A 10346-nucleotide genomic window follows, 5' to 3' on the forward strand; every position below is an offset into this window, starting at 1 on the left:
GGCACGTCAATGAGCAATTTAGCAGTGATGGTGTCATAGTGCATGCGGTAAATCTACTCTTGAGACCTCTCCAACAGTGTGGTGTGTAGTGGTTGTCACAGCATTGTCCCTCTCCGCATTGTCTCTCTAACAAATACTGTATCACGTGATACCCTCCAACAGTGTGGTGTGTAGTAGTTGTCACAGCATTGTCCCTCTCCGCATTGTCTCTCTAACAAATACTGTATCACGTGATACCCTCCAACAGTGTGGTGTGTAGTGGTTGTCACAGCATTGTCCCTCTCCGCATTGTCTCTCTAACAAAATACTGTATCACGTGATACCCTCCAATAGTGCATCATGTGATACCGGCTGCACTGCTGGGTGTTTTGTTTCTGGTGGGAGCTGCTAAACAGATGCCCACACGACATCTGATTGGGCGAAAATGTCAGCCAGCGTCAGTGTGCCAGACTCACGATTTCCGAATGCAGAACTCAAGCAAGTTAGCGCCTCATGAACCCGGCCAGAAGCCATTCTCAGGCCAAATTGGCATGCCTCGTCAACTAAACACGACACGGCCATGCTTTTTACCACTTGGCACGCGCCAACTCAAAGTCTTCTGGATGCACTGGCCGTCCTCTGTCAGTACTTCACACTCGCTGCTTCTTCAGAACGAGGAGGGCTGATACGGAAGAAGCACACTATGCCGTTGATCACTGCTCATGGACCCTATACTATTCACAGGGCATGCTTATAGCCCCTATCCTATTCACAGAAAGGGTAGCAAGAATTGTGAAGCTGAGAAGTGACCCCTCCATCTTTTTGTTTGTTTGTTTGTTTATTTAGAGTCGAAGAACAAACAGGCAAATTTGCCTAATTACATGATATCGACTAAAAAGGAGAATAAATTATAAAAGGCCAATGAAGGTAATGACACTGAGTAGAGTGGGTAGTGAAGTATTACTTTGTTAAAGCCAGTTAGGCCAGTAAAGGAAATAATAGTACAGCGGGCAGTGGCATTACTGAAAAGCAGCATGTGCTGGGAGGGATCGCATGAATCGGTGGTACTGTGGGATTTTCCTGATGTCGGGCTGGAGCCTGTTCCACAGTGATACACATTGGAATGAGGCAGAATGTGTGCCAGCGGATGTCTTAGTGACTGGAAATTTAAGTGCTCGATTTCCCTGACTACGTGTAGCACGGCCGGCATTAAGAGGACTGAACATATCGGTAAGCAATGTGCTGCATTTACCCTGAAGGCAGCGCCAAGTGTAGCCAAGCAGCTTGTGGCAGTACATAACTTCTAGCGAGTGCAATCGCAATTGGCAATACAGCGGCGCAGATGGTGATGCAAATGGAGCGTTGTAAACACAGCGGACTGCGCGCTTGAGTAGCCGCTCTAGGCACTCGAGCTGATGTGAGGTGAGGCCAGCAGAGAAACAGTTGCTAGCATACAGGAAGTCAGGAAGGATCAGGGACTTCAGGTATGTGATGCGGCACGGGAGGGGCATGCAGCGCCTGTTTCTAAACAGGACAGCTATTTTACAGGCAGCTCGCTTGGCGATCTGGTTGACCATTGTGGTCCACTTTAGATCTTGGTCCATGTGGACACCAAGATACTTTGCGGATTCTACTTGTGCCAGTTGAACTCCAGAGCACATAACGCTGACACGAGGATTCACAGAACGATGGGCAGGGATGAACAAAATCTGGGTTTTACTCTCGTTTAGTACCAGGTTCCTGCTGGCAAGCCATCTGGCCAGGTGTGTAACTGCAGAAGACATATTGCGTTCCAGCTGATGTTTGTCCCTGCTACTAATATAGAGCATGATGTCATCTGCGAACTGAACTGTCCGCACACCATACGGTTGCACTTCAGCTGCCACACCACGGACATAGAGGACAAACAGCAGAGGACCAAGTACGGAACCCTGGGGCACACCACTGCTGGGCTGGAATACCTTGCTGTGCTGGTTCCCAATGACAACTCTTTGCTGCCGGACACTTAAGTAGTCTGCCAGCCAATTCAGCGCACTTCCACCAACACCAATACTGAAGAGGTCGCGGATGAGGGTGCCATGTTGAACCTTGTCGAATGCCTTCGACATGTCAACAAAGGCGGCGCAAGTTGAGAGTCCGGAGTCTTTGGCATTGGCAAAGGCCTCTGATGCCATCATCTTATTTCCCAAGAATTATTCCCGTAGCTATGCAAAAGACGTTACTTCAGTAACGTCTGGCGCTAGCCAGGGTCCACACAGCTTTAATTCCGTGTTTGTTTTGTTTGTGCCATCGGCATTACTGGCGCCATCCCGTACCTGTCCCGTACCGTACCATCAAAGACCTCAATACGGTGTTGTACGGTATAAGGGTGTCGTATAGCATGTCGTACAACAGTGAGTCGCAAAAAAAAATTTTTTTGCAATGGACTGTCATTAAAACAGAAACAGAAAAATAATAATGCACCCATTTTGATATTCCAGGGGATGGCCCACGCCTGGTAAAGAGAATAAATAGAGAAAAGAAAAGACGGATATTTCACAGGAAGTACATGTACAATGGGGACACAGTGCAAGTACATGTAGTTAGTTCTCACACCGCCAAGCCACACTGCGCAACAGCCAACGCTACTGACCGGTTCTGATCAATGGCAGAGGAAGAGGCTGGACGTCGATGACCACGAATGGCAGCGGCAGCTGCTCGGACGAGGGCAAAGCCCAACCTTATGCGAAGAAAGGCAATCACCGGCGAGAAAGACTCTCCTGTCTTCTCCGATACCATAGACGCAACCCTGCGGTAGAGAGCCTTCGCTGCTTTGCCTTGCCCGCCAGTGCAACTGAGGACGATGGGGACAAATGACGCATGCTCGATGTGCAGAACCCGTGCTTCGTAGCTGCGACGCTTCTCCTTCTCGTGTCTGGCATAGACGGACACCAGGGAGGCGGGGTTTCAGTTTGAACGAGCATAAGGGTTAAACACCCGAACATCGAAGAATGTTCGCTCAAACCTACCTTCCCAGACTCCACTGGCAGCCACATCCACCCATGCACCTTCTCCAGTGATGGATGTACGGTGTGCAAAGCGCTCGCCCGCCACGGGCTGGAGATCGGGCTCTACCACAACATCATGGGCGACGTCCCGGAGCATGTGGGCGGTGATGTCCCTCACCTCGTTGTGCCTCAAGGATGGGAATCCACCAAGAGGGCACGATAGTGCATGCTCAACCGTAAACGATTGACCACAGGAACAATGAGTGGGCAGACGCTCCGGGCACCATCCAAAGCGCAGGCAGAGCCTATCCCGGAAGGTGGTCTTGTGCAAGCGAAGGCCATGGCGTTTCAGAGGCCGGCAGGTGAGGCAACTCGAGGCTTCTCTATCCGAGGCCAGGTCGAGGACTCGTTTTGACTCTGAGTCAAGATGTTGGCGGACGTTTGCTGCGGTGCCAGTTTCCAACTGGCGGGTTTCAATCCTTGTTGCTGCCGTGGCTCTCCTGGTTGCTTCCCCTACACCATCAACAGTACGATGAAATTGTGGGAGAAACCAGCGACCGCTTGGGAACGATGAACATTACAACAGTCCTATTTTGAGTCAGAGTCAGGCCAAGTTTCTGAAGATCAGTAGCGAGTGCTATCACAAAAGCATAGACAGGATGCGTATTATAGGAGACCCAAGTTGCTGAAGATCAGTAGTCATTGCTGATAACGTGCAGAAAAACTAACTCCGCAGCCTCTTTTCCCGTCGGACAGGATGCGTATTATAGGAGACTGTAAAGTTATGTAATGTGCTCCACAGGCAACCATGCATTCTGCCGCCAGCAACAGTTAAGCACAAGCACACTATCAAGGCAAGGACATTATTGTATTATTGTATTGTATCGTATTGCATGGAATATAATTTTACCTCATTGGCTCAGCAGGTCAGTGTATTACTACAAAAAGGCCAGAAAATCCTGTTATGAGGGGCAGTTCTAATAACATGCATGATGATCTAGGCAAAAAAAGCATAGCATAGGGCCCTGAGCTTCCAAGCTCTCTCGTTTCATACATTTCAGGTGGAATTAGTGACTGATTTTCTGTGCCGTTTGTGCTTTTTGGTGCATGTCAGTATCTGGGCACAGGTTGTAATCTTCGAACTCTTGGATATAAGTATCAGAGTCGGCATGCTATCGACAATGACCTGGATAAAGGACAGATTACATCGGTGACGTTCAGAAAGAAGCATGCCAACACTGTGCTGAAGTTGTCCTATTCTGGAAATATACGTACATGGGGATCACATACAGGTGCGCGTTGGTACTTCAAGATCGATAACAGGGAGTGTGCCAGACCTACCAAGATTGATATGATGATGTTCCGGTACAGTGGCGACAACACCCACATCCCAGCCGTACTGACTGGTATCTGTGAGTCGACGTACAGCAGTGGAGCTAACATTGCAGCTGGAGATCACACCATCACTGTACATGTCGGAAAACTTCCGGAGCTTAGCCCCAGTGATGCATATACCGGCGCACGCAGCAGTTCAATTCTTGAGATTCAAGAAATGTGTCCACAATTTTAGCATCTGCAAATATATAATTAGAGGAGTGTACGTTGATATTGGAAGATGGACAACAAGGAACAGGCCAGACCCACTAAGAATGATAGAACTGTAGGAAAGAGTACTGCCCACACCAACCATGCACTGTACTATGTTCACTGACCAGTATCTGTGAGTGGACTACATGTACCAGTAATGGAGTTAACATTGGCAGCTGGAGATCACATCATCACTGTACAAGTACATGCACATAGAATTACGAGGCCATAGGAAAGGGAATCCGTACTCAGGTTAGGCCACCATCTTAATGTTTACGATTCATGAAAATTAATGTGTTAAAACAATTTGACCATCTGACAAATATCACAGCTTTTGTTTCTACACTATATATTTTGCGCATAACAGCCCTCTCCTTTCACAGGAAAGCCCTGTGGACATGAAAAGTTCACCGACGCTTGTCACAATTATCAATATCATTGTTCTTCTTGTTATTTCGATGTCTGAAGAACGTTTTGAACGATCTCTGCTGGGATAACAGCTACACCATAGGGCAGTGGTTAGAGCATCGCTGGTCTCAAGCAAATGTCCCTGATTTGAATTATGATGGTGACAGTCAACGTCTTCTTCAGATTCTTCCTTTTTCCCATTCGCTCAACTAGTGAATATCTTTCAGACTTCTTTTGTGTTCCCCCTTTACCGGTGTAATCGCTCAAGTGCATAACAGTTGCCTTCGTATGCAAGAATTGTATCTCGCTGCTTGATGGAGTTGTGATGCTCTGAGGCAGAAGAGCTTTCCAGAGAATCAGTACGGAGATGGTGAAATTCTCATGGCTGATGTTCATCGATAAAATGTGAAACCAAGACTTGCGGTAAAATCATACACTGCTTCCTTTTGATTTTGTTGACCCTTACATTTCTATCTTTCGTCTTTGGCGCGTGTTTTCGACCGCATTGCCGAGACTTCAGGTCGGCAGAGCCATCAATGCCCCACCATCACTGCTTCGTCTCGATACATCCCCTCCTGTTCAGCAGCTGCCTTGTTTGTCCTAGTGTCAGTATCATAGTCTCTCATTATTTTCTTCGATTTATGTATGTGAATCTAGTAAAAGAATAATAATACCGTAAAATTCCGTTAATAAGCCCTGGGCGTATACTTTGCAGAGCGTCAAAACCGGGCGTATATTTGGGCGTGGGCGTTATTTCGGACGCAATCTGTAGAAGATCAATCTATCAGCAACCCACTAGTGTCAGTGAACCACCATTCACACTGAGCGCGGCACAGGTACAAACCACAGCTGGAAATTTGGTCGTAACCAAGAATGTAGCGATAAATTACAGATTTGATAGGTAAACCACTTGCTATGGTAAGTACAAGGCACAACAGGTACTGAAGTACGCTCGCGCGCTGGTCATTTTGAGTCCACTTTACGCCCTGGGCTTATTTCGGGCATGGGCGCTAAAACGGACTTGAAGTGTACACCGCCTAAAACTGGGCTTATTATCGGACATGGGCATTATTTAGGGTGGGCTTATTTACGGAATTTTACGGTATTAAACTCAGCCCTCAGCAACTGTAGCAACATGGTTGACGAGTATGGCCAAGAGTACATAACCCGGGGGGGTATGTACAGTACTCTGGGTATGGCCAAGAGTACATAACCCGGGGGGGGGTGTTGTTATGTACAGTACTCTGGGTATGGCCAAGAGTACATAACCCGGGGGGGGGGGGGTGTTGTTATGTACAGTACTCTGGGTATGGCTTACTGGACAGCTTGTGAATACATGACTGTAGTGTGTCTTATGGTCTACTAGAAGGAGCGTGCGGGATGAGTCCCTGCTTGAACAATGTTTAATGTCATGTCCTGGTATGTGTGTGTGCGTGTGTGTGTGTGTGTGTGTGTGTGTGTGTGTGTGTGTGTGTGTGTGTGTGTGTGTGTGTGTGTGCGTGTGTGTGTGTGTGTGTGTGTGTGTGTGTGTGTGTGTGTGTGTGTGTGTGTGTGTGTGTATGTGTATGTGTGTGCGTATGTGTGTGTGGGGGGGGGGGGGGGAGGGGAGTGTGTGTATTTGTGTGTGTGTGTGTGTGTGTGTGTGTGTGTGTGTGTGTGTGTGTGTGTGTGTGTGTGTGTGTGTGTGTGTGCTTTTGTGTTTGTGTGTGCGTGTGGGAGGGGGTGAGTGTGTACCGACTAGAACATTACATTGTGATGGTCGTTGTGTGCGTATGCAGGCCGAGCAGCAGCTGAGTAGCTGCTTCTCACTCGGATACAAGTATCGAGCCCTGCACAGCAACCACAATATCAAGCATGAGTGTAGCAGCATAGAGCTAAGCAGACTAGTATTCAACAACAAACAGCAAAGCAGTCTGTTACGTATCACATTCTCCAGTACCATAACTCTGTCAAGCGTCCGATCTGCAGCTAGATAGTTTGTTAGAATAGATGGCAGAGAGTGCACTCAACCGGCCAAACGTTTAAGTGAGAAACTTTCGCTGCAGATTAAAGTAGACTGTGCAGATTAAACTCGGCTAATGAGCCTGTAATAAATGTAAAATACTTCGAAGTAGAAGAATAAAACACAAGGAAACCTATTATAAAGCAACTATCCGCGACTGTAACAAGATAATAAGCAGTCAGAAGGTGCGATAACAGGGCACAAAACTGAGAGGCTACTTCTCCCTTCTTATCTTGTTACAGTCGTGGATAGTTGCTACATAACTCTCGTATTATATCCTTGTGTTTTATTCTTCTTTGTACAGATTAAATTATTTCGCGATTTTCACGACCGTCACGCATTCGCCAATATAGAGTAGATTGCCACAATTTTTTGAATTGTTCTGTACATTGATTGTAGACAGAACAAGATCCAATTGAACAGTTTTAATTGGGAAGGTTTCTCATCGTGAACCAGCACAATTCTTGAAAACGCAAATGTGCGCGCTGCAAATGTGCATCGCTTTAAAAATAACTGTGTGCTTCAGTGTGTATGGTGTGTGGGTGGGGGGGGGGTGTAACCCGGGGGGGGGGGGGGTGTAACCCGGGGGGGGGGGTGTAACCCGGTTTGAGCATTGTGTATTTTATTAAATCCTGTTCTGTGTGCACGTGCAGCGGCGGGCTGACCAGCAGCTGTGTGACCGCTTCTCACTGGGATACAAGTATCAAGCCCTTCACAACAACTTCCATGGCAACAATGGACAGAGCAGCGCAGAGTTAACCAGACTAGCATTCAACAAGAAACAGCAAAGCAGTCTGTTACGTATCACATTCTCCAGTACCATAGCTCTGTCAGGCAGTAGTGGAGGAGCTAGATTTTTCATTAAAATAGATGGCAGAGAGTGTGCTCAGCCGACAAAACTTGACATATTTACCTGGGGAGAGTCGCGATTGTGGGTCCATCGTCCCAGTGTATTGACAGGAGTATGTGCGGCAACCAGTTCAGGAGCCATTAGAAAAGGCCAACACGTGATCTCGGTACACCTGGGCAAACATCCTGATCACGTTCAAGCGCGTACTCAATCTGGATATGCGTCTCTACAGTATTTTGAGGTGATCGAGGTCTGCCCGCCGTTCTGAACAAAAGTTCACCATAGTTAAACATTGCATACACAGCATTGTGATATTTGTTCAGGTACAGATGTGTAGAGTTCAATTCTGAGTGATAATGCAAGCTGTTCTTCTTCTTCTTATTATTATTAGAGTTGACGATTTATGCTGAACTGAGCCTTTTAAAAGTTTTAAAACTCCATTACACTTGTGATGTGGTGGTTGATGGATAAATTCATGACACTGGAATGTTCAGACGAAAACCACGACACTGTCCAGGTAGTTTCGCTACTGGGAGAAGGATTTTAGATGAAGGGAGGGGGGGGGGGAGGGACACACTGCCATCATGCATTGCAATTGATTGCATACAATGTACATGTACATGTACGTCACACTAGCTCTTGTGACTAATACATGCACGTGTACTAGTATACGGTTGGTTTCTTGTGTGTTTACATACAGCCAACGCCTATACAATCATGCAGGTCATGACACTGGCCACCATATACCGGTGGGGTCCCAAGGCGCCCGGATAGGAGACGTTCAAGTGTAAGGCTGCGTTTGCACGACAACGATTTGCGTTTTCACGACAACGAAGTACAACCGAAACGGAACGAAATCGTTGCGTTTACTTCTATCGTTTACACGGCAACGCACGAAAACCCACCCGAAACGGAACGAAATGGAAACGCGCTTCAAAGCAGTATTGTACTACTCCCTGCATACACAACAGACATTTACTAAATTGGGTGTGTGTATAGGAAAGATCTTCGGATTTCCTTGGAGAAAAGCAGCAGACAGAAGGCAAGAGTCACTGGAAAATCCCTCGGTTCCTTTCGCAAAAGTACTCTTCAAATAAAGCTCGGTCCCATGGTGATATTTGCTTGTGAGCAAACAATTTACCGGTATACAGGTTTTACAGGCGGTCAGAGCTCTGACAGAGCGGCACCAAAACTTTAAAAAAAGGCAAAAGTGAGCACTATTCTGCTACTAGTCTGAGGAATAATGGTGCGAAAGCCCACATCGGATATCCCAGTGCCCTTCGTATATCAAATGCTAATTTAAATGACTTTGTACTGTATGGATCTCAAGTGTTCAGTGAGAGCTTGGCGCAAGATTGGCCGGGAATGATGGATAGCTTAGCGCTGCTTTGAGGGTTGTGAAAACCTGTGAAAGCCATGCATCGGCCAACCTATGTGTGCCATAGTCAAGAACTGTGCACATGTGGGCTGCTGAAGCGACGAATCCATCCAGACCTTCACTGCAGGGTTGGCGCTATATTCCTAGCTTTATGGAACGAAACAAGCCTTGTCAGGGGGAACACTACTTGCTTTCGTGTAGTGTGGCTGGTGAACTGTTCGTGCTGTCGTCTGCAAGCGTCGTGTGGAGGAACTGTTACTGTGTTAGATCTACCGGTATAATTATGTAGGTCTACGACGACGCGCTGACGTGACAGCATTGCTGTCAGCGCGTCGTCGTTGAGCTGCATGATGTACTTCACTGACACTCTTCAGCCTCGGAAAAACTGAGACTGAGAGAGTGTAGCGAGGAAGAAAGAGCCTGCATTTTACAATCGTAAATAATACAGTATACAATCATACTAATACGTCGGACTGCATTGTTGAGTGCCAACGTCCTGGGAGTCTCTTGAGTGTTCAGCGCTCTCTTCATAATCAGCGGTAGACCGACCCCGCAGGCGCAGAGGAGTAGAAGACGAAGGTGCACTGGGCTTGGAGTTGGAGCTCGATAGCATTATCCGTAGGACTGGCAGCGCAAAGCAGTGCTTTTTGCCTTGGGCTAAACAGCGTCGCCAAGGGAGAATCCGATATGCGATTTCCGAATAGTTCCGTTCAACTTTCAAGGTTAGGAATCGAGCCGCGAGTTACTGGTAGATCTACATGTAGGTGGCAACTTGAGCCAAGCTCAGGTGGCAAGCTTGTACTGTGAGAAGAACTATTACTTGGCGAGGAAATCAACTCGCCTACCTCCTGAACCTCAGTGGTGTCCACCCAAACAAAAGGACCCCGTGATCACTCGGGACAGCTATTCCTCGTGTCACATATTCCGTCTATGCAGTGCCACATTTTTTTGTGGAAAGAATGAGAGAGCCCAGATAAGACGAAAGTGTCTGTGTAGCGTAGAACCAAGAGTAGATAAACCTCCACTCTTGGTAGAACTAGAAGGAGTACATGTAGATCCGCCCAAGAAGGTCGTTTCTGGTCTGCCACTGAACATCGAGAGTACATGACCTTTGTACTCTTGCGTGTACCCAACATCAGTAGGCGTAGACATGTC

At 47.3% G+C, this 10346-nt stretch overlaps 1 protein-coding gene across 1 annotated transcript in view; it reads right to left on the reverse strand.

The window, feature by feature from the left end:
- LOC135826730 (uncharacterized protein K02A2.6-like) overlaps window positions 1-3123 on the reverse strand; it is a 5025-nt gene extending 1902 nt beyond the window's left edge. Inside the window, exon 1 of the mRNA XM_065339331.1 lies at window positions 2988-3123. Coding sequence (XP_065195403.1) covers window positions 2988-3123 — 136 coding nt within the window. The remainder of the gene's footprint in view (window positions 1-2987) is intronic.
- Window positions 3124-10346: the final 7223 nt, after the last annotated feature.

This window comes from Sycon ciliatum, chromosome 10 (assembly GCF_964019385.1).
Source record: "Sycon ciliatum chromosome 10, ocSycCili1.1, whole genome shotgun sequence".
Classification (NCBI taxonomy): domain Eukaryota; kingdom Metazoa; phylum Porifera; class Calcarea; order Leucosolenida; family Sycettidae; genus Sycon; species Sycon ciliatum.